This window comes from Phlebotomus papatasi, chromosome 1 (genome assembly GCF_024763615.1).
Source record: "Phlebotomus papatasi isolate M1 chromosome 1, Ppap_2.1, whole genome shotgun sequence".
In the NCBI taxonomy this organism is placed as follows: Eukaryota; Metazoa; Arthropoda; class Insecta; order Diptera; family Psychodidae; genus Phlebotomus; species Phlebotomus papatasi.
Window position 1 is genome coordinate 110,384,001 of NC_077222.1, and position 25,840 is coordinate 110,409,840.

A 25,840-nucleotide genomic window follows, 5' to 3' on the forward strand; every position below is an offset into this window, starting at 1 on the left:
CATGCACATGTCTTCATGAAACACTGTTAGGCATATTTCTAATTGATGTTCCATATTAACTTTGCCACACTAAAACCTTCTTGACTGAAGTATATTCTTAAAACGAAAACATTTAAGCATAAACTTCAGGCGAGATGAAATTTTACATCGAAAAAGAGTATAAATTACATCGATATCTGACGAATTAATTCAACTCGCACGAAGAGTTGTTTCAACCCTATTTACTAAAATTTACAACGAAAAAGAGTAACAATTACATCGATATTCATAGAGTTAATTCAACGCTGCCATAGAGTTATTTTAATAAGTTTTTTCTTAGTGTATAAATGCCAAAATGTATACTGGGTGGCTGAAAAAAATGCAACAAGATTCAGAGGTCATAACTTCCAAACCACTTGTGGCAGTGGGTTCATATTTTGCATAATTGTAGCTTATTATATTTGTTATGCACAACGCACAATAACTTTTGTTTATTAAACATGTTTTTGACATTTCAATGAGAGTAAATGAGATCTAGATCTAGTCATCTCGCTCATTCTCATGGGAAATTTTGAAAACATGTTTACAAACAAAAGTTATTGTGTGCTGGGCATTAAAAGCTCACGGGAAACTAGGGCACCATCAACCACTACGATTTTTTAATCAGATATTCCATTTCTGAGGACAAGACCTATAGGAATTTATAGGAACTATAGGTATCCTTGTCCACTGAAAAAATGGTTGAGATAGTCCAAGTAGTAGGAGGTAATAGCTGTCTCTCACACAGCTAAAGGAGGCGAGATTGGGAACCAACGGTTCCCGTTTAATGGGCAGCCCAATCAAGCCGCTCATTGAGCATGAGTTGCTTTTAACTCCAGACCAGCTTGTTCTTGCATTCAGTAGCGCCTCAATGTGTTGCTGGTGTATCAGTTGCTCGCATGAATTTTACCTTAGATGTAAATACGCTATTTGACCGTCAAATCAGCTGATTTTTCTCAGAGAATATCATTGGTCGTCTCTATGGCTACTTTGCGAATATTTCGCATCACAATATTCTAAAATTTTGACGTATTTACTACCATTTTGTCTTTATTTCAAAAACGTTAAACAAAATTTAGAATAACACAGCGTTTTAGTTTATTGCATTTTTTCAGCCACCATGTATATACAAAGTTTAAGCCCAATCTGAGAAGGTCGGATTTCACCTCGAATCATAGAAACTCTGATTGTAAAGAATCTCAGCTAAATCATTTAATCATACAGTTCAACTTTTAGTCGTTATCTTTAATACACAGTCAATTATGTATTTTTTCTTCAATTCTGAATACTCTCAACACTCCAATGTTCATTCTAATTGCATGAGTGGGTTGTTTATATAAAGGTATAAGATAGCAAGAAATGTAACAAAATGAAATTGTAGTCAAGAAAAGAAATTCACCTCTCTCAAGAGAGTTTTGTAAAATTTTGTAGAAAAAAAATCTGAAGGAGGGAATGAGTAGCGTTTCACATTTTCAGTATCACAGTAAAAATTGTGTGGGTTGCAAAGAGAAAAGTGCTTAAGTGCTAGACGACTTTAGTGGTCGTAGATGCAAGATATGCTTTGGTTGCCACAATTGAGAAAAGTTGAAGTTGAATTGAAGTCTATTGAAAATTTTCTATTCATTTTAGGGGTTTATTTCTCAATTGGATGGGATTGAAGAAGTTACAAAATCTATTGAAAATGTGCTGAAAAGGTTAATTTTTCACTTAATATCCGTTTCGTATTGTTTGCAATTTAATTTATATTGTTTTTTCGCAAATATTCAGTTCTTAAATTTTTTTGTGTTCTGAAGAAAGTGTACTGATACTTGCAAGATTTTAAGCGAATGAAATACTCATCTCGTAACAAAAGATTTTATTATTCAACTTTATTCGTATAACAACCACTGCAACATATGGGTCAATTAAATATTGTACAAATTGTTTGATAAAGCAAATTTTCATTGTGGTCCATGAGGTGAATAGGGGCAATGTATCTTGAGTTGATTAAAACTTTAGAGAAGTTATGTGCAGATATGAGAAGATATAAAGTACATAAATTTACCTATAATTTATTATTTGTTAAGCAATGAAGATAAAATTAGACGAGCAATTGTGAGTTCTTTCTTCTCGAGAGACACTGTGATTGACAGAAATAAAACAGAATTATTGGGAAATTGTTATTGACCATTTGGTATTGTTATTTGTTTTCATGTCCTCTCTCTCTCTCACATTTCTATGCTGCTTAAGTCTGTTTCTACTTTCACTATCTTTTTAATGCTTTATCACATAAAATTTCGATACTAAACTCCAACGTTGAAGATATTAGAAGGCACAAAATTGACAGTTTTATTCTATGGACAATTAATCACGATATTGGCAGAGATATTTTATTTGTCCCTTCTTAATTGTTATTCCAATGCGATATGCGTCTTTAAAGGAAGAATTAAATTTTCAAGATCGTAGGTGGGAAAGCGTTAGCCTAGACTGCAACATCCTAAAATTTGATCGAAATGCAATATAGCGTTTTTTAAAATAAATGAGTTTGAAATTTTACGTTATCGTAACGCCACCAAGTGGTGAAGTATTGAACCTTTATCTGAATGTATTCATTGAGACGAACCTTCAAACAAAACTGCAGGTCAAAATGTTATTTTAGAACCGAAGATATAGTCTCTGGTCTTCGGAGGGCTAAGCTAATCCTGAAACCGGACGGTAACTGGGGATAAGAGATCTTAAATCTCAATAATACACCAGTTAAAAACGCTAGTTCTGAACCACAAAACTCAATTTTCCAAAAATAGGGTGGTGTTACCACTTCTCGCCAGTGACCCACTTCTCGCCACCTATAGTTAAATCGAAGAAAAATCATATAATATGAGTAATAAAAAGGATATCAGGAAGAAAAAGCAACGCTAAATATATTTTTTAATAATATTGTCCAAAATAATTGAATTTGGACCTTTTCAAGTAGGTGGCGAGAAGTGGTTATTTTTGAATTTTTAATAAAAATATATTTTTTAAAGTAATCCACCGTTAAATTGAGGGACTGTTAGTTTGATATATCTATAGACAACATATCTAAGTAACTTTGTGTCAAATTTAAGTTACTTTAAAATAAGGGTTTAAAAAGTATAATTAAATTTATTTCAGTTTTTCCTAAAAGTGGCGATAAGTGGTTACTCCACCCTATAGTTCGTTCAATTTTCATGTAAAAAACTCATTAATTTTCAAATTATTTCTGTTGGCACTGTCTTTTTCCGAATCATAACACAACTCTCTACCGGAGGAGCTTTTCCTCCCAATTTCCACTATTATAATTATTGAAAAATACGCGAAAACTATCACCATTTGGTAAAATAATTGCACTGTGACTTACAGTAGACTCTCTCAAATTCGAGCATTTGGGACCGAAATGTCACCCGAAGTAGAGAGAACCTCGGGCGACAAACTTTTTGAAATTAAACGGTTTTTTATTCATCTGCTTGCACATATTGAGTTTACGTACTCAAATATATTGTAAATTTCATGAAAACCCCTTAATAATGTAAAAACACATCAGAACTGGATGATAGGATCAGACTTATAAATATTTCAGAGAATACAGGCATGTGTTTCCAACTTTCATTAAAAATTACTTTGCTCAATGCACATTTTAAGGGAAACGAGAAAAATCGATTGTCTAATTCTACCCCTGGCTAATTGTCCCCCGGTCTCCACTACCGCTTTATATTAACCCATTCAGTCAATGTATCAGAAAAGAAATACTTGAGATAGAATGTTCATATTTTGGGATTAGTTTCCTACAGATTAATAGATCAATTTTTGAAAAGAAAAAAATATCTATTAAGGGGGCACGGGGAGCCTCTGTCAAACACACATCATAACGGTCACTGAATTCAAATTCTGTACATTAATTAAATACAAACTCTGTTGATTTAGATAGACTAACTATCCAAGAACACAAATTGGCAATCAGAATTCAAATCAGGAAAGAGGAAAGAGGCCAATTTTAACAAATTCGACAAGATGTGAAATTTTCCGTTCGCCATTTTGAGTAAAAATTTTGCATGACTTTCCGCGAATCGGGAAAAGAACAATAAAATGTATTTTCATCTCTGTCGGACTATTTTTCCCAAGTAATTGAAGAACTAAAGTTACTAAAAATCCATTACCGACAGCAATTCGGATTAAAATTGCCCAGGAATAAAACATCTAAAATCACTCAAATTGCGTATGATGTATAATATCATGGTAGGGAATGGGTTAACATAAACGTGTCTTGGATTGTGCAAACTATTTAAATCAGACATTCTGATTTTTACCCCACACACTGGGTGGAATTTGTACTTACAACTGTGAGAGTCGAATCAGAGACCTCACGTAAGAGCCAAACATCTTGCCTATTGTGCCACTGAGATCCCCTAGGAACCCTCTATCCAGATCTACTAGGGTAGGGACGCTTAAAAAATCGATTTTCAAAAATCCATGCTAAATATCTCGAAATCCTCATTTTAATTTTTACCAAGTTTTAATTTTTAGTATGTTGTAGCTGTGGTTGAGACCCATAGAGGGATCGTATTCCCCTCTTACTGTACCCTGACCTGAAAATAACCTGACCGAACGATATCTGCGGTGTTTAATAACCGATTTTGACGAAATTTTGGTATACTGTATCTGAATTTTAAGCTTTTCCAAAGATCAATTGCGCGACTACCTCCGCCATCTTACTGTACCCTGACCCTTACTATACTGAACTTGACCGGACTCTAGCTCTAATGTTTATCAACCGATTTCTATAAACTTTTCTTTCTTTTGTTGGCCTTCTACAGACTATTTAGTTTAGAATATACAATGACCAGTGATAAGTATAGAAAAACTTTATTCACTTCGGCCCCCAAAACTTCGATTCACAATCGAACTTGTAACGAATCCCAGCTACCATAAACTTATCTGCGCTTTCTCCACTTCACTGCTTATCACTAATTGATTTCGGTTCAACATTAAACTGATAATCAAAATGATAAATTGATAATAATGTTGAAATGTACAAGAACCACAAATAAATCAAATTGACTAGTTCTTCCACTCAAAAAAAAAAAACTCAAGATATGATTAATACAAAAATAATGAAATGTGGTTCAGTTCATTTTAACTTATGATTTTATATATTTTAAACTCTATTCCTTTAACGCTGTGCACCTTATTAAATATGTGATCATATACTGGTTTTTTAATTGTCAATTAAAATTTTATGAGAATTCCAAAACTTTCTCAATTTTTATCTGGTTCAGATTTAAAAAAAAAAAGTCAACTCACCTGGACTTGAAACATCGTAACGGAATCATCCAACATTTGCACTCGTATGGCAAGTTTTTTCCCACCACGATGATGTGTGATGGTTGGTGGTGTTCCATCGACCCCAGATGGAGTACTGAGTGAGTGGGTCATCCGTCCTCCTGGGACACCTGACCGTCCCGCCTTGTTGGGTCCCATTGAATCCAACGACATTTTCACTTCACTCTTTTTGTATTTTCAAAACGTTCTCACTATTTTTTTTTTTACTTTTCACAAGGATACAAGAGAAAAATGGAACTTTCACGTCAATTTTGGCACATAAAAGTCCTGTATACTTGTTCGGAATGGAACATCAATGGAGAGATAATTCAATAAGGACCAACATCACTACGGACACTTTTGCTTTTTTTTCACTTACACACTATCTCGATCAATATTTTCCAAACTTTTCGTTTAAAGTTGGAAAATAGTTCTCAAAAAATAAAAGCTATATTTATAAAAAAAGAAAGTGAAGAAGCCGACAAAGTGCAATGAAAGCAGAGTCGTGGGTCAAAAGAACTGTGTCATCTGAAAGAAAGAAAGAGAATATTGCCATAAGCGCTTAATGTAGCTCTATTGTGATAAATTCAATCTAATTCAATTGAATATTTTTACTCAGAATCACATACACGCTACACACATCTTGTCTTCCTTATCTTCCCAGAGACTGTCACATTTCTCAAATACAAAGTAAATTTTCTAATGAATAATTGCACAACCACGTCGATACAACCATCTTTCTACATCGTTATCAACGGATTGTCCAAATAGGAAAAATCAGAAAGCGTCCGTCACTGATGGAGGAAGAAAACACCTCAAGCATTTCCGAGAGACGAATCGATAGACGCAAACAAAACGAATGATTACATAAAATAAATAACCTTAAAAAAAACTCAAAAGCAAGACTCTCATACTTTTACTCCACCCACATGGAACATCCACCACCCTGTGAGACACATTTTCACGATTCCATTATCATCTTCGTTTACGACGAAAGGAAACGTTGAGAAAAAAAGGCATAAAACATTTTCTTACTCTCACCAAATTAAATACAGCTACAGCAACAAATGTAAATTCAAGACAATTTTCTCTCCTTTTGATTTTCAAAATAGCTTTTGTGGTAATTATAGATAAAAAGGAAATAAATGTTATCAATTGAAAATAGAAGTATTTTATTTAGAAAAAGGTACATATTGTAGAAAAATAAGGGGCGCAGAAAGACGCTATCAATCACGAATGTTAACGGTCACTGAATTTAAATTCCTTAAATCAAATCATTACAAACACCATTTCTTTATGAAGTGTAACTGTTTAAGAAAAGAATTAACCTCTCCGAAATCAAATCAGAAAAAAGATTGAAGCAAAATATTATCAAAATTGACGTAATGTCAAAATTTTTGCGAGGACTGAGAGGGAATTGGCTCCTTCAAGACAACTAACCGGGAGACCTTTTAGTCAGCAGCTAGATTATACCCCGAAAGACCTAGACCACACGTCTTTCTTTTCTGACGTTAAAGATCGAACTGACCCACTAGGTTCTCCAACTTATAGTTACAGTGATAGAGACCTAGAAAGCAATGACACTGCAGTGGCTTCGAAACAGTCTAGGAACGGATTTGAATAGTATCGTTTATAAAAGCCACAATTTTTTGGAGAGATACTCATGGAATTTTACTTTTACTAGCAAGCATTTTACTAGCAAACGTACTATTGCTTGTAATCATGTTTTCGTAACTGCCTATTAGAGCGAGCGAGATGACTAGATATAGACCTCACTCAATCACATTAGAATGTCAAAATTGGTTTACAAAACAAAAGTTATTGTACGTTGGGCATTATATTATTCATTTCGTCCAACGTACTTTTGTTTTGCAAACATGTTTTTAACATTCCAATGACAGTGAGTGAGATATTATATATATCTAGTCATCTCGCTCACTCGGATAGGCAGTTATGAAAATATGTTTACAAAACAAAAGTTATTGTGTGTCGAGCATTTTTCTTCTTTTCAAACCTTTGATTAATATTTGCAATATAACCTGAATTAAAAGAGATGATGGAGCGTCCCAGCTTCGTGGAATGCTCAAACTCGAGACATATAGCTATCCGTGAATTATCTTTTTGGAATTTGGAATTTTGGTTTAATCGGAAAACAATTCTGAGTTAAGAAATGTGCATTTTGACCGCTCAGAATAAGAAACGAATAACTCGTAATAAACAAATTTTACAGGAGAGAGATTTTACATGCAGAGTATAGGATTTTTTAGATTTAAAATCTCTATTAACTTTGAAAATAATTATCTTACAAGTATAATATTCACAAGGAACGTAGAGGCTATAAAGAAGTATCCAAAAAGCGAATAAAACGATTTTTGTAAAAAAAATCGAGTTGTTCGACTTATATTTTGAGTGATCAATTCTTGAATGTTTTTGTCAATTACGATTACGTGACCAATGCAGTACCGATTGGGACTGAATTGGTTAAATTAGAATTTAACCAAATCGATTAAAAAAATGAGCCCTCCAAAATGATTATTCTTTGACTTTCAATAATTTAAAAGGGCGATTTTTTTCCGGTCATATGTGTGTATGGATGAAATGTTCGCTTAGATTACCTCTAAAGCATAGGGTAAGTGTGCCAAATTTCGGCATAGTTGCATGCAAGCGTCAAAGTCTCAAGTTTGAAATGTAATATTCTAAATACAAATTGATTTTTTTATTCTTTCTTATAAACGAGTGTTGCTTAGAATCTTGTAAAGATTTTACCGTCTTTATTTACTTTAAAATCATTCTTAATACATTTTAAAATGAATAAAAATATAGACAAAGCTTTGGTGCCCTATTTCGGCCACCTTGATTCTTATAGTTTCTTGCCCTTCGGGAATTCTTCCAATGTCTTTTTCACGTCATTTCGTTTGCGAAGCTACATTTTTTGTTATTCTTTTGCATTGTATAATCTTCAGAGTATGTAAAATCTAAAAGTTCATGGAAATTCGAGGAACAAAAAAGGTAGCCGAAATTGCAAGCTGTCCGGAATTTGGCACACTTACTCTATTTGGAAAAAAGTCAGAGATAATGTTTTTTATTGGGGGTCACTGAAGACCGCAAGTTGATATCTTTTACCATTTAAGCTCCAGGACGGTTCCAAGTTGGAAAAAGGCTGATTATAACTGCTCTCTCTTTCAGTTCGAACAGTAAAATGCATCAATTAGACTAAAATTAAAACACTTACTTAAACAAATGTACGTACAAATGTATATAGTACACGAGTACCTTTAATGGAATAAATCATGTAAGTAATAAAAACACCGTGGTCAATAATGCGATAATTGATCATACATGCAAGGTAGGTCCCTTTCGCTCTCAGCATTTAATTTTCAATCCTTTCAGTATATATTTATTATTTTTTATTAATTTGCATAGTCTTACAGTTGATGGCCTAAAAAATTTAATTCCCCATTAAATTAAAAATTCTTTTAAATATTCATTGAATCGGGACCCCATTATTATTCCAATTAAACGACGATTTATGTTAATAAAAGAGATTCAAATATTGATAACTAATCTTTCGATACTTCAATAAGTCAATGAATATGGCTGAGTTTATTAATAAACAGAATCAAATAATTTAAAATCATTTTAGCTTCTCACTGTATTAGAAACTGTCGAAAGGAATCGATAATAAATTTATCATTTGATAGATTTGGTATATTCAATTTATTATATATCATAATTTGCATATTTAAGCAACTTTTCTGCTTTATCTTGTAACAATGTCCCAATATCTAGACTAGACTTTTCATCTTGATAACTTCATTGGTTCACAGTCAGATTATCTCTTCAGATACAAAGAAAGTTTTCAAGGAAAGATCGTAGAGAAGATCAACTAACTCTTACATTTCTTACTTTCTTTGATCCTGATTCAAGTACTTGAAATAATTTTAAGATTATGTTCACATAAGATTTTCGATGACTGAATGAAAATTGCAAATTGATTTGCAGACAAGGCACATCATCACAAACTTCTTATATCTTGTTACATTTTCCAAGAAATTCCCTTATCTCAATACACAAAAGCGTCTAAAGGCATCTGAAGCGTGCAATTAAACAGACTTATCACACTCACATTTTATTATCTTAGATTGCATCACTTAAAGACCCTGGAAAAAATATTGAACCCAGTATGAACACTTTAAAAATTTAGCATGGAAGCATATTTTGTGCAGAAAGTAACTCCCAAACAAGCCTTGTCCCCAATGAAATTTTATTAGTCCGCTAAAAAATTATCCAAAGGGATATTCATTTGGGCATTGCGTGATATGCCAGGAGGAAATTGATTTCTGGAAGTTCTAAAAATAGATTTTTTACCAAATAAAGGGGATAGCAGGAAGGCTATGTATATATATTGAAAATTTTTTATAAGCTCATCAACCTTCCTTTAAAAAAAACGAACAGAAGATGAACCTGTGCCCAACATCTGCTTTAGAATACATTCAGTAAATATAAATGCAATTTATTTACATTACGAACAAATTTGAGATTCTACCATGTCTAGTTCCCTTCCTCAACACTCTTTGTTTATGAACTTCTTTCAAAAGAACTCCTCCAGAAGAAACATAGACTCACAGACGCACTCACAACCAGACTAAAAAAAATCTTTGCTTGCTCACGAAAAGTCCAAATCTCACAATTTCAGTTACTCTCAACCACAATCTTCGGATTCTCTTTCTTCTCATTTTGGCGCTATTTATATATAAACTTTAGCGGTGTCTTTTTTATCAATTTCATCTCATTTTTTCCATGCTACTTTTCGCCATATCTTTTGCAACATTGTAGCACATATACATAAAACTCTTCATTATATATTATCTTTCTAGTCTTTCAACCGATTCCGACTCGAATAGTTGATAATTCAGTTTCTTTTTTTTGGAATTGGTAAATCTTTAGATATTCAATTTTTTACATGTTACACTTCAGTGCAAAGAATGAACTTTACAGAACGCTTTGACTGTACATTAACAATGATAAGAATTTGATATCAAATTATACACATAAACCTTGTGCGTCTTAAAATGACGCTGTAAATACAAAGATAAAGAAATTTTGTGATTTTTTCGAAGGTTAAAAGCACGATCTTTTCGCTAAATCCTGCCTTCTTTAAAATATCCTGACAGTTAAGTGCAAGAAAAGAGTGAAGATTTAATCTTTTAACACCGCAAAGAACACTAAAGAACCAATTAGAATCAATTTAGTTATATAGAAGCATAAAATAACTCGTACACGAGTAAATTTCAAAAATTGATTTTACAGTTATGTCCTCTACACATTGGCAGCAATTTCTGTCAAAAATTGCTTTTTTGAAGGAAATTCCCTGCAGCGTTGTAGGGGGAAACGTCAAATTTCTGTCAAAAACGCAATTTTTGACGAAAACTGCTCCCAATGTGTAGACGCCTTTAGACTCATTAAAATTCTGAAATATTTAGGACTAAAATGTTATCACAATTATGGAGAAATTCTGGAGTTAAACTGTTTTCTAACCAATGATTTTTCGTTCATCTGTAACTCAAAATTATTGTAAATTCCAGGAAAATCCCTCAGTAATGAAAAATCACAACGCAATAATTAAGAGAGACTGCTTGTAATTTCGGACACTTTGAACCAGCGAAGTAATGCTTGTTATTTCGTAAGTTTTACGAAATTTCGTAAGTTTTTAGCTTTAATGATGACTAGATTGTATAAGTACCTAAAGAAACAAAGTAGCATAATCTCTACGAAAAAAGCCTTAAACGTGTCCCCGAAAGGTAAGGGAATACGTGAATTCGCGCGTAATTGGAGTGTCGAAATAAATTCTCTTTTATGAATGATATGAAAATTTTTCTAGCTCCTTATAGTTCCTTCTGATAAACACGAAGGGACTTGGTAAGTGAGGTTTTTGAAATGAACACCAATGGGCATCCTTATTTAGGCGAATTTACTGTCCAAAATTGCAAGCAGTGTCCAAAATTAGAAGCAAAGTGACCAAAATTGCAAGCAAGGTGTCCACAAATACGGTCAAATTCATCTCTGCATATTTATTCATTTTTAAACGTATTCAGATTAATTTTAGAAAAATCAAAGACTTCAAACTTAGGATATTGGTGTCTATATGCACCCTGTCCTAAATTACAAACATTTCCCCTAGTGAATTGTGACAATCACAATCAAAAACGTGAAAAATGTCAATAAGTTCTTTCTTAAATGCAATTGCCTCGCCAAATAAAAATATATTTTGAATCAAGTCTCAAATGAAAATTAAACGTTTTTCACACAGTTTTTTGTTGAAAATTTATCAATTTTGGTTGAAATACGCAATCTTTATAAATATAAATCAAACCATAATAGTGATATTTTTTGTTACATAGCAAAAATAACATCAAGTTGTGTATTTTTCGACAATTTCAACTTACACAACAATGAAAATAGTGTAATATTTTACACTTGTTTACTCTGTGGTACATCTTTTTGGTACAAATTGCTTCCATACATATTTCTCATGCTTTCAAAAAAGATCTCATTATTCTTTTCTTAACACGTGTTCAATAAATTTCTGAAATTTAAATGAGAATATAAAAGCACTTCTTAAGTAAAATTGAATTAATATTCATAGTTCCTATGCTCATTATTGCAGCTGCACTAATGGACGAAGAACGGAAAAAAAGCTCAAGAGTCGCTCACTTAACCTCAAAATCAAATGCGTAAAAAAGACTGAAGAGTTAAAATAGTAAAGAAGAGTTTAAAAAACACAAAAAACAAGTAATTTAATTAATAGAGCAAAATTAAAACATAAAATATATAGATATATACATATATAATTTGTGATGTAGTCCCAAATTGTTATACTCTGACAGGTTCATAATAAATAGAAAATAAACAAATAAAAAATATATGTAATATAAGAGATTAAATTTTTACAAGTATCCTGAGAAAAGAGAAGAGAGTTGACATAGTTTTTTTTCTGAAAATGTATCAAAATTAAAATCAGACTCTGCCCAACTCTGCCACTGAATCCATTTTTCCGGGCACAACACGCGTGAGAAAATGCATGCTATCGCGTGCAGTATCACACACTAGGCGATTTTGGATAAATTATTTCTTTGCAATTGATATCTGAATTACTGCTGTAAAACAGCCAAACAGTGATATGCATTTAGAGTTTGTGCACGAAGTTACTCACGGTAAAGCTAGACATTAGGGTAAAGTGGTACAAGTTGGACAGTGGTACAAGTTGGACAATGGTATAATTTGGACAGGGCTTTTCGTCTTGATAAATTTACTACTTCATTTTTATTTGTATATTTTTAATGCTTTAGTTTTATAATTTGGTTTCTTGTGCTTAGAAACAAATTTTGTACTGTATTTATCAAGAAAAAAGCCATGTCCAACTTGTACCGGCGAATTGTCCAACTTATATCACTAATTCCAAATTATACATTTTACCCTACGTCGATTTTGATAATATTTTCCTTCATTCTATTTATAAATTTTATTTCTAGGTGACAAATTCTTTTCTCAGGCAGTTCCACTACACAAATGAATAATATTTGTCGTATTTTAGGTAATATTTTTTAAATTAAAAAGTTAGAAAAATAAATCATTTTGATAGTAAATGTTTGAAATGACATATAGGTATAAATTCTGAGATGCTGTGAGAATTTCATTTGACAGCTTCACGAAAGTTTCACAGAAAGTAATTCTAAGCGTCCGTCAATTTCTCGCGTAAAGAACTCACTAGCCAATATTTTTCACCGAGAAAAATTTTGATGATAAGGCTTTTCTTGCTTCTTAAAGGACCTCTTAGGTCAATTCATGTCAATAAATTTTCACAAATAAGTCTAAAAATGGTTAAAAACCTGCTTTAAAAAGCTTCGAAATTATCGGTGTCACTTCTGTGACTTTACACAACATTCTGTTTGGAAGAATTTCCGGCGATTTTGAGATGTTCACCGGTTGTTTTCTTCACTAAAACAGCATATTTTGTCACCACTTAATTTTAATTTGTTCACAGAACTGTGCAAAAAGATTTTCTTTAATACACAAAACATTGTGAAACATGTTTCAAAGCTTAATAACTTTGGATTTAATTCCAAGAGATATCTAAGTGTTTCCAAAATCGTGACAAGTGTCACAAAAATGGGAATAGAGAATTACACTAATGGCAACTTTCTGCATTTTCTCACCTTTTAAGCACTTATCACGTTCTCACAAATTTACAGAATTTACCCCCTTACCCCTTACCCGGATGAATTACAGATTTATTTCGCAAGAACGATGAAAATATTAATTGCTAGTGTAGACCGTAACAAACTTTTGGTCGATGTAATATTCTATAATTTCTTTTTAATTAATTTTATTACAAATGAAAAATTATAATTATTTTTTCCAAACCTATAATTAGGAAGAGTAATAACCATAGAATGTATTGGAACCAAAAACTTAATTTTTAAAAATATTTACAACAGTGTTTTAAAGCCTCCTTCACTAGAAAATAGCACCGCAACAAACTTTTGATTCCTACTGCACATGCTTGGAGTAAATTGTGACAATCTTTATTTTATGCTTGATACTATTTGCCCCAGTTTAGAGAATTTCCACAAAATCAATTTTAAGAAAACGGCTTGAAAAGGGATTTCTCTTGGAAATAGAGGAAAATGGTCTGCAGAAAAGTTGTAGGGTAAGATGGGGTAATTTGGAATCATGTTTAATTTGGAACATTGAGTCTTGTACTTGCTCGTGGCTTTCCTTTTCACTTTGACCAGCTGAAACAGTGAGAAAATCTCAAAATTCTAAAATAGACATGATTCCAAATTACCCCATCTAGACACTCAGAAAAATAATCGAGTAAAACTTACTCGAATCGATGTTGAATTAACTCTTTCGTTGTGATTTTCGATTAACTATATTTTATAGTTGATTTTATTTCTATTTAGGTGTAATATTCGGAAGAGTTGTTTTAACTTTTTTTTCCTAAAATTTAAAAAGAGTGTAAATAATTCTTCGACTGAAAATAGCTCGTTTTAAGAGTCAAAATAACTATTTCAAATCCCAAAATGAATAATGTTTTGCAATTTTATGTTTTTTGTTTGTATTTTATCATTTTCTTTATTAATATTTCCCTGATCTCAAGTTCCATGCACATGTCTTCATGAAACACTTTTAGGCATATTTCTAGTTGATGTTCCATATGAACTTTTTCACACGAAAATCTTCTCGACCTAAGTATATTTTTAAAGCGAAAACATTTAAGCATATACTTCAGTCGAGATGAAATTTTACATCGAAAAAGAGTAATAATTACATCGATGCCCGATAATTAATTCAACTCGCACGAAGAGTTGTTTCAACCCTATTTACTAAAATTTACAACGAAAAAGAGTAACAATTACATCGATATTCGTAGAGTTCATTCAACTCTGCCATAGAGTTGTTTTAACTTTTTAAGTTTTTTCTTAGTGAAGCAATAAATTTACTATAAATTTCCTCATTCGTTTTGAAACTTTTTGCCCCAGTCTCCGGTACTTTTTGATAAGTCGGTATTTTGAAGATACCTTAACGTCTTGAAAGTGATAAAGGTTCTCTTAATCAGTGCACATTCTCACTGTTTCACTTTTTTGTCAATTATTAAGCGACATCCCGGAGGGTGAGTTTGAGAATTTGGCCTATTCGATTTTTTTTGGAGTGAATGACTTGGGACAACGTAATCTGAGCGGAGAGAGCGGTTTTCGGACTTTGCCTTGACGACAATGCCTAAAGTGCAACTGATGGAAATATGCAAATTGAGGCACTTCAAGTCTCAGGCACATTACATTCTCCTCCTGGAGAATCTTCTTGCTGAGAGCGCGAGAAGATGCGCAAACGCACTTGAATACACTTCAGCCCGTTTTGCCCTCAAACTTGTGTAGCTCATCTTTCTCCTGGCCCAACACAGTTCATTCGCCAGGATGATTAATTATTTATTCTACGGTTGATGTTCTTTACACGGGGTTTCATCTGCTTTTCTCTGTTCCACAATCAACTGTTTATTTACATTTAAAGAGTTCCTCCGTGGAAGATCTTTTGGGAATCATCCTCGGAGTTCTTGAGAAAGCCACACAGAGACAGAACTGGGAGTGTCACAGAAATTAATAATTAATACAGTTTCACACACACTGAACTCTGCACCATTCAGCTGGTGGGTGGATCTCTTTTTTTTTAGAGAGAAAAAGAAATGCCAAAGTGAGACTCCAAAAAAGATTGTCCGGAGATGACAAAAACCCGTTGAACCTGAAAGCGACCCACTTTTTTCTTCGCTCACCGTGTGTTGAATCTCTGGCTTCTGTGACGTGATTCTCAGATCACTGGGCATTCTTTTGGGCCAGAAGAAGGCCATTTGGTCACAAATATTCCCGGAACGGAGGAATTTTGAGCAGAAAAATCGATAAAGAAATCACCAGAAAATCACTTTTTCCTGCCGAAATGAACCAGAGAGACTCTCCCGAACGAATGAAAATTCGCATGAAAACCTCTTTTGGGGCTGGAGGAAAAGTTGGTGTGACCCATATTTGGGTGCCCCACCCCCTGAACCCTCAACGAAGGGGAAAATTCTGCGAGAAATCCCTTTCCACAGGAAAAATTGCAAATGCAAAAACATCCCATTTCCCAGCACCTCACCAAACTCACAGCAATAATACCGCTCTTATCTCCACAACACAGAGATCCAGGAGGAAAAACCTTTATCAAAAAATTCAGGAAAACATAACAAAACTCGGAAAATTGTGTTGAAAATTCCTCAATTCTAATTGACTGGGCAGCCACAAAAGCGCTGTAATCGATTCTTCTGGCCTCACTGTTTTTGCATTTTTCACACAATTATCACACTCAAATTCACAATTTTCCATACAAAATCAATTCTACTCACATTCTTGTTTGTTTTTTCGATATTTTCAACACTTTTTACACAGTTTTTCCACTAAATTTCGGGAAAATTTGCACCACGCCCGCTCTGTCGCAGAAACAAATAGAAGATAAATGGGACTTCTATGATGGTGGTGAATAAATGTGACAGCTGATTCCACCACAAGATGGCAACACAAATTCACCATTTCATTTTTCCCGCCACTGAATTATCTCACAGAAAACATACGCAATTGTTGACAAACTCACAAAAGAAAAGCCAAAGAACTCAAAGAAAATTCCATATAAGCGTTTTAACAGAGAATCCAAGTCAATAAATAAAAGATTTGTTTGACAAAAAACTAGAAGATAAAATGTAAACAAATGCGTCTCAGCTAAATTTTCGCAAAAATTTTTCTTAAAGACGTCGCAGCGCTGGTTTCGGAATTCGCAGCACCCGGCTGACCAGCTATTAACAGTTGGCAAACAACTACTGACTGTATGGCCTGTACTTATCATTTCTGTTAAGAACTGAATGTGAAGTGAGCTGTTGGTTGCCTAAGAAAAATATCGCTTCTTGGAAGTTAAGGGACCAACTCACTTTTTTAAGATTTTGAGATTTTAATGCACTTCGAAAAAAATTTAATAATTTTTCAGATGATACGGGAAGTGTACCACGGATCGGAATGTTAAGACACGTGCTCCAAATTTAGTTGAATATATGAGTTACAAAACAGTATTTGGTAATTTTTTACATGCCAATTGATATATTAGTGATCCATGTAACCATTTTCGTGTATTGACACTTTTGCTAATTACGGAAATTAATAATATATAGGTGTAATTGTAAGGATGTAATGTGTTCTGCGGATAGGAAGGGACTTAATCAGGTGTTCCACGGATCGGAAAGGGGTGAGCCACGGATCGGCAGATGTTTTTGATGAGGATTCTCCTACTTTCTTGGCATCTAAATCACTCTACAAGGCTTCATTGAAGCTTCTTTGTCATCCTTACACTGTGTACTGTGTATTCATATAATACAACTTCTAAAATTGTTAAATTTAATGAAACTTTCACTGTTAAATTGGTCTATCACAACAAAAACATCTAATAATGGCTGTGAAGATGAAAGCTGAGCGCGCTGAGCGCAATTTTCCACGAAAAAATGTGCCGATTTGAGGAACAAATGAAAGAAAACGTACTTGTTCGCAAAAAAATTATTTTCAATATTTCTTGCCAAAATAATTAAAAAAGTATATTGATAGTGAAATTAGAGTCACTGAATATTCATTTTTTAATTAACACAGATTTGTAAATCATTTTAATCAAACCTAATTCCTCATATTCTTGCAGACAATTCCTCAAGTGAAATATTGAGAAAGTAATGAATGGTGGATTTTTTTGCAAAGACTCTGATAGAGTAATTCAATAAATTAGGTAAATAATAGCAATTTTGTTTGAAACTCGACGACAAATTCTGTAGATTAAATATGAACTAACGTGATGCATCTTGCTCAAGAAAATTACTAAAATACAGTGAATAATTTTCAAGAGTACATTTCATTTTGGGGTGCCGATACGCGGGACAACCTTCCGATCCGAGGAACACTGACGATCGCTGGTACATTTACCTTACAAGGTTAAATGTAACATCGATTGTCAGTGTTACTCAGATCAGAAAGTTGGCCCGCGTATCGAAACACCAAAATTAAATGTATTTTTGAAAATTATTCGCTGCATTTTGGTAATTATCTTTAGAAAAATGCACTACGTTAGTTCATAATCTACAAAATCAATTTTCTCTTCGAGTTTCTAAGAAAATTATTAGTGTTTGCCTCATTTATTAAATCATTCTATCAGAGTCTTAGCCAGACATGCGGCATTCATCATTTTATTAAAATTTCACACCAGAATTTGTATGAAAGAATATGGGGAATAGTGTTTGATTAAAATGATTTACAAAACTGTCTTAACACATTCCTTACCATGGTATAATAAATCATACGCAAATAGAGTGATTTTTGATGATTTAATGAAGTATGAAAACTGACGTAGTGACTTAAACTTGAAGGCAGGACACAAATGTCCCTTTCGGAAGCGTCACTGGAAATAGATTCAATCCAGAGTAAAAATACTCAGTTTCTCAAAGCTTTCCCAAAACTGAGTATTTTCACTCTGGATTGAATCCATTTCCACTGATGCTTCCGTAAGGGACATTTGTGGCCTGCCTTCAAGTTTGATGATTTATTCCTGGACAGCCAATACTCGAATTGCTATCGGGAATGAATTTTTATTTACTTTAGTCCTTCAATTATTTGGAAAATATAGCCTGACGGATATAAAAATACATTTTATTGTTCTTTTCCCGCATCGTGAAAATCTTTAAAAGATCCAAAATTGTGCCAAATAATACAAAAATTGGTAAAATACAGTGTAATAAGAGTGCCCCCATTCCCTTTTATGCCCTGGTGTAATCCTGACCAAAACCCTGAACGAGTCTCAGAGAAAGATTGCAAGACTTGACCACTGATGAAGGCTTGGAGACTGAGCCGAAAGCTCTGATGATAGTTGATGTGTTTCCCTGAGTAATTATCTCTTCCCGACGACTTCCGGTTTTCCCTATTGTTGATTAAATCAATATCTTTGACACTGAGCGCTATGTTCAGTTGTCTGTACGGATTTTCAAACGTTTTTTCTTACATTCGCCGCTGCGTTTATCGTGCAACATACAGTGCCCGCTCTCTAATCCGGACGAGTTATCGACGGTTACATTTAAAATAATTTTGATGTCATGTATGCATGTGTATTCAGCAATGAAAATGAATTATCTTGTGATGTTTTTGTTTAATAAACGAAGTATAATAGCATAGAATTCTCTAATTACGTCTTTTTCATCTTTTTTTAAAACTTTTATTCTATTTTTACAAAAAAACTTGTATTATATTTGCGAGACGTTGAACAAATTCAAAAAATCCATCCGGATTACGAAGCGGACATCTGTCATATTGTCTCCCAATCATCCGGATTACAAAGCGGGCACTGTACCTTAAAACTTGCCAGAGCTCGTATAATAATTTTAGGCTAACTCTCTGTTACTTTTCATTGGTCTAAAATTGTTAACAATTCTGTTAACATTCTGGTACTAGTACCAATCTATCAACAGTTGTTGGTTGTTATTGGTCAGTCGGGATCTTCGAAATTGTGGCATTTGCATCTCTCAAGATTGTTTTGATTTTCCTAAAATTGCGCCACAAAATTGTAGGTTTTTCTTGAAGAAAAGCGGAATTTAAAGTTTATTGTTTAATAAGATAAGCTAGTTATTGTACCAAGAATAGTAAAAGATTGCATGAAAATGTCCAAGGTAAATTTTTATTTTTTGTTAAAAAATCCTAACCTCAAAAAATGAGTAAATTTTTCTTTTGGGAATATTTCAGGATATTCGCTCGTATTTTTCTGTATCTTCAAAGTCTTCGGGGTCTTCGAAATCTCTGGGTAAGGACTCATCGTCCAAGTCATCAAAATCTTCATCGAACAGTGGGAAAAAGAAGACTTTTGTCGTGTCTAGTGATGACGAGGCTGTTCCTCCGACTCCGGAAGCTCCTAAGGTCAAAGGTAAAAAGGGACATTTACAGGATCATTCGAAGGAACAGTCCAAGAGGAGGAGGATTATTGATTCCGATGACGAGGAAAGTGCCAAGGATGCCAAGCCTAACCTGAAAAAGTTGAAGAAGGAACCAGAAGTGCCCAAGAAGATTGTAAAGTCTTTCAGTGAAATGTACAGCGATAAACCTGTTGATATGGTCTTTAAGAAGCAGAAAACTCCTAAGAAAAGCGAAGAAGTTCTCTTTGAATCCGATGAGGAATTTGAGAAGATTGCTGCTCAGCTGGATTGTTCCGAGGGGAAGGCCACAAAGTCCAAAACTCCCAAAAAATCTGCTGCAAAGGAAGGAGGATCTCATAAAACTCCCAAGAAGGAGCTAGATGAGGCAGATTTCCATTCTGACAATGAATTTATGAAGACTGTGAAGGCTTTGGATGTGCCGAATGGAAAGGATAAAGCTCCAAATAAAACTCCCAAGAAAAAGTATGAAAAGTCCAAGGAAGTGAAGAAGTCTCCGAAGGAATCTCCGGAAGACAATAGGAAGAAAAATACTCCGAAGAAAAGTCACCAGGAGAAGCCCAAAGAAGAGAAAAAGTCCCCGAAGGAAGCAGAGAAGGCCGGAAAGAGCCCAAGGAAACCAAAAGAGGAACCCAAAGCCGCTGAAGAGGCTCCAGCAGAAGACAAAAAGAAGCTCGCAGGGATCCTGTACCAGAAATTCAAGAATCGATCGAGCTGTATCAATCCAGGGAGCAAGGAGGTCCCCGAGGGAGCCCCAAATTGCCTGGCTGGCCTTAGTTTCATCATCACGGGGATCTTGGAGTCTCTTCAGCGCGAGGAAGCTACTCAGTTGATCAAGGATCTCGGAGGGAAGGTCGTAGGGTCCATTTCCAAGAAAACCGACTACGTGGTCCTTGGAGAAGAAGCCGGTCCGGCTAAATTGAAGAAAGTCGAGGAGTTCGGAACGAAGAAGCTCAGTGAGGACGGCCTGTTCGATTTGATCCGGGAAAAGAGCGCAGGGAAGCTTCCCAAGAGTCCTTCCGTCGCTGCTGTCAAGAGAAAGGCAGAAAAAGCCCAAGAAGAGGATGCCAAGAGGGAAAAGAAGGAAGAAGTCCCAGTTAAAAGTCAACTCAATGTGGTAGGAAATGTTTCCGGAAAGCTTCCCTGGGTGGACAAATACGCTCCAGCGAGCAGCAAACAGATCATTGGGCAGCAAGGAGCAGCGAGTAATCTCGTGAAATTGACCAATTGGCTGTCAAAATGGTATTCCAATCACGATGGCAAGAAGAAACTCCAGCGTCCATCTCCCTGGGCTAAATCCGACGATGGAGCCTTCTTCAAAGCTGCCCTGCTGTCAGGACCTCCAGGAGTCGGGAAAACCACCACGGCCACTTTGGTCTGCCGCGAGCTGGGCTTCGACATTGTCGAGTTCAATGCATCGGACACGAGGTCCAAACGCCTTCTCAAGGAGCAAGTGTCAGAGCTCCTCTCCAACAAATCCCTCTTCGGCTTCTGCCACAACGCCAAAGTGGCAGTTTCCAAGAAGCACGTCCTCCTCATGGACGAAGTGGACGGAATGGCCGGGAATGAAGATCGCGGTGGCATCCAGGAGCTCATAGCTCTCATCAAGGACACGTCAATCCCAATCATTTGCATGTGCAACGATCGGAATGCCCAGAAGATGAGATCCCTGGTCAACTACTGCTTCGATCTTAGATTCCAGAGGCCAAGAGTGGAACAGATCAAAGGAGCCATGATGTCCGTGTGCTTCAAGGAGAAGCTCAAGTTGGCTCCTGGAGTTCTGGATGAGATTATTGCATCAACAAATCACGATATCCGGCAGACCCTGAATATCCTGTCGATGCTGAATGCCAAGAAGGACGACGCTGGGACTCAAACTGGTGGCCAGAATTCAAAGAAGGACCTCAAATTGGTAAGTCGGACGCATTTCTTTCCACTTTACCGATTCATAACCGATTGGAACCGATTTATAAATCACTCAGGAGATCTTCCAAAATAGCTCAGGAGTAATACAATTGATATTCAAGCGAAAAATTATTATCTGTAAAAGAGGTAAAAGACCGATTCCTTACCGGTTCATTACCGGTTCATAACCGATTTAAACCGATTCACAAATCAGTCAGAAAATCGGCCAAAATTGCTTAGAAGTAAATACACATTCATATTAAAAAAATAGTTATCGGTTCAAAACCGATCCATTACCGATTCATAACCGATTGGAACCGATTTATAAATCACTCAGAGGATCTTCCAAAATAGCTCAGGAGTAATACAATTGATATTCAAGCGAAAAATAATTATCTGTAAAAGACTTATTCCTTATTAGTTCATAACCGGTTCATAACCGATTTGAACCGATTTAAACCGATTTAAAAATCAGCCAGAAAATCGTCCAAAATTACTTGGCAGTAAATAAAGTAAATACAAATTGATATTCAAACAAAAATTAGTTATTGGTTCAAAACCGATCCATTACCGGTTCATAACCGATTTAAACCAATTCACAAGTCAGCCAGAAAATCGCCCAAAATTGCTTGGAAGTAAATACAAATTGATATTCAAACAAAAATTAATTGTCGGTTCGAAACCGGTCCATTACCGATTCATAGCCGATTTACAAATCACAGAAAATATTGCTTAAAATAGCATAAAAGCGAACCGGTTCCTTATCGCTGCATAACCGAATGGGACCGGTGCAGACTTGTCAGGAATTCCAGGACCTTTCCAACAAACTCAAACTTGCGTCAATCGGTTAAGAAATAAGCCTCCTAGAGTCTTTTAATCCGATGACTGTGAAAATCGTTTTTAGAAAAGACAAGTTTTGAAGGAATTGCTCAAAAAAAAAATGGCAAAGCGTATCAGCTTTGTTTAGTGCTCGAACTCACGAGAAAAAGCTATCCGTGTATTATTGCATGCTTTTTGAGTACATACTGCATTACTACCGATTAAATTGATTAATAAATAAAAAAAACACTCCGAAATAAGAAATTGACCTATGGGAGGGTCGTCGAAAACCGGAAGTCGATATCTGTTACCGTTTGCCACAAACTTTCGAACAAATAAAAAATATTTCAGGTAAATATAAGTGAAAGATACATCAATTACGATTAAGTCTAATGCAGTCGAAATGGATATTTCAATACCTTTCCAAAATATCAAAATTTAACCAAATCTGTTGTGAGCCCTTCAAAGTGGTTGACCTTTTGACTTCGAATAATTCAAAATAATCGAATAATCGAATAATTCAAAATGGCGAATTTTCCGGTCATAGGTATGTTTGGGCGAAATGTTCGCCTGGACTACCTCTAAAACATATACAAAAATCATTGATAAAGCTTGGGGCAATTTTGAGAAAAACCGAAAAAACATAGTTTTGGATGGGAAAACGTCTGGAGATATTATTTTTTATTGGGGGTCATTAAAGATCAGAAGTCGATATCTGTTACAGTATAAGCTCTAGGACGGTGACAAGTTGAAAAACAGACGTTTATATAACTGCTCTCTTTTTGAGTTCGAGCAGTAAAATTCATCAGTAAAAAAACTATTTTACTAAAAATTTACCTAAAATTTGCAAAGAATATTTTAAGCTTGATTTCCGATGTCTTTCCGACCAATACTCCAAAGTGCATTATTTCTGCGCCTGTTCATCACAGAGTTTTCATCCTAACGCTATAATTCTTGCGAGCAACGCATATGATGAATGTTGTGCTGGCAATTCTGAAATATAACAACTTCAAAAGTAGCTCCTTTATCCCTTTGATCTATAATTATTCTGTGAATGTTTTTATAGGAATTTAAAATGCACATTTTGTGTAATTTTTATTCAATTCTGGAGAAAAATGCGTGAAAAAATCATGGTTTTTCTTCTGGTGCTTTTACGAACTCATTACGTTCCTGAAACGGAGCATTGTGGAATTGAAATTTACAAATTGTTTCTAGGGTCCATGGGACGTTGTGCGTAAAGTCTTTTCAGCGGAAGATCAGAGGAAAATGAGTATTCATGAAAGAAGTGATCTCTTTTTCCACGATTACAGTCTAGGGCCACTCTTTGTCCAGGAAAACTACCTCAAAGTATCTCCCAGAGGTGATAAAAATATGGCAATTTTCCGTGCGGCTGAGGCTGCTGATTGCCTGAGCCAGGGAGATTTGATTGAACGCCGTATTCGTTCAAATATGGCATGGTCTCTTTTGCCAACTCAAGCCATCTTTAGCTCAGTCCTTCCTGGATACTTTATGCAGGGCTTCTTTACGGGGCAAATAGAGTTTCCTGGATGGCTGGGCAAAAATTCCAAGAGGAACAAGAGAATGCGCCTTGCTCAGGAGATCAATGATCACATCCGGATTAGTGCTTCGGCATCGCGAGAAGCTGTCTGCTTGGATTATGCTCCCAATCTCCTGGCAGCCATTGCAAATCCGTTGAAGGAAAAAGGAACTGAAGGAGTTCCGCAGGCGATCAATGTAATGAAAGAGTATCGCTTGCTGAGGGAGGACATTGAAAGTTTGGTGGAATTGTCGGTGTATCCCGGGAAGAAGAGTCCTCTCGATGGGATTGATGGGAAAGTAAAGGCTGCTCTTACCAGAACCTACAACAAGGAAGTCTCCCCATTCGTCTATTCGGCCAATGCGGCCACAAAGAAGAAGAAAGGAAGCGTGGGAGATGATAATTTCATAAATGACGAAGATGGGGAAGAAAATCATATTTCCGATGAAGATGAGGAAGATGATAAGATTGACAATGATGTTCTGATAAAAGCCAAGAAAAAGGTTCAGCCGAAAAAAGATCCGGAGGAATCGACATCCAAGGGAAAGAAAACCGCTTCAAGTTCCAAGGGGAAATCCAAAAAGAAATAGGTCCTGTACGCTTTTCCATTATTTTCTCAATAAAATTACAAACGTTGAATCTGCAGAATTGTTTTTGTACTTTTCGGACACTCAACTGTGTGCAGGTACCCAAAGAATACAAAAAAAAAGTATTATCCTTCCTCTTAAATAAGAGCTTCAACCAAGTGCTTAAAATAAGTACTTATTAAGTACTTAATTAAGGCATATGGTGAGTAAAAGTGAAAGTAGTGACAGAAAACCTTAAATAAAAACCCAAAATTCTACGGAAATGTAAATAAAACTCACACTGATCACTTGAGAATTTCTTGAACATTCCCATGGGCAGCTTCCGGACGTTCTAAAGCCTCCCTGGCTGTTGATAGGGCGCTTCCTTTCCCAAAGGAACCGCAGTCAAGGAAGCTTTCACTTCACTCTTTCAGGTTTTTCACCATGGGCACTTCACTATCACTTTCTTTCTTTGAAATTCATTATTGAGGACACGAGAGTAGTTCCCTTACCCAAAAAAAAACACCAAAAACCCTTCCGGGAGCGACGGAAATGGGTCCCCAGAAGCACTTATCTTTTCACTAACTTTTGTTTTTTTTCTGATGCATAAATTTTGTTCTCACTTTGCTATCCCGATCATCGCACAATTAACTCATAACTTATTACAATAAACCCCCCGGGGCTCACAATTTTCGATTCCTATTGAAAAATTTCCCGGAAAGTCTTGGAAAACTCGTCGAAAAGAGCGGAGAGGAATTTACGCGCGCAGTCATCGACTGACAGAGGAATACTGAAAATGCTGTCAGTTGCTTCAGTGCTTCTTTTGTGTTTCACATTTCACGTTTCACGTATTTTGAAGAGAGAATATTACATTAAAAATAGGAATAAATACAAATAACATTTATAATTACTCTGATACTTTTCACAATGTAACATCAAGAAGCTAAAAATGCACCTTACACTGCAAAAAGTCATTTGTTTTCTCAATGTTTCTCAAATTAATTTTGAGATTCTAAACACGAAACATAGATTTCAATGAGCAGTCACAGCATCACTAGCTACCAGTTTTCCCTCCAAAATTCGTCGAAGAATCTGTGTGTTTTCTCTCCGCGGTTTTCCCAGAAATTTTTCCAAATTTTCAAGAGAAATCGT

General features: G+C 35.1%; 2 protein-coding genes across 2 annotated transcripts in view; one reads left to right on the plus strand and one right to left on the minus strand.

The window, feature by feature from the left end:
• LOC129810014 (uncharacterized) overlaps positions 1-16,422 on the minus strand; it is a 58,011-nt gene extending 41,589 nt beyond the window's left edge. Inside the window, exons 1-2 of the mRNA XM_055860226.1 lie at positions 16,268-16,422; positions 5,317-5,862 (exon numbers count right to left, since the gene is read on the minus strand). Of these exons, the coding sequence (XP_055716201.1) occupies positions 5,317-5,508 (192 nt within the window). The 5' untranslated portion in view covers positions 5,509-5,862; positions 16,268-16,422. The remainder of the gene's footprint in view (positions 1-5,316; positions 5,863-16,267) is intronic.
• Positions 16,423-19,420: 2,998 nt separating this feature from the next.
• Positions 19,421-24,767, plus strand: LOC129799261 (replication factor C subunit 1). The gene is made up of 3 exons (XM_055842987.1): positions 19,421-19,603; positions 19,677-21,773; positions 23,801-24,767. Exons 1-3 carry the CDS (start codon positions 19,589-19,591, stop codon positions 24,710-24,712), a joined length of 3,024 nt encoding a protein of 1,007 aa, XP_055698962.1. The 5' UTR covers positions 19,421-19,588; the 3' UTR covers positions 24,713-24,767.
• The last annotated feature ends 1,073 nt before the right edge of the window (positions 24,768-25,840 follow it).

Bases quoted from the DNA above. Each gene is read 5' to 3' on its own strand.
- LOC129799261 (XM_055842987.1), top strand. The intron at 21,774-23,800 runs GTAAGTCGGACG...AATTGTTTCTAG, and splicing joins CAAAGAAGGACCTCAAATTG to GGTCCATGGGACGTTGTGCG.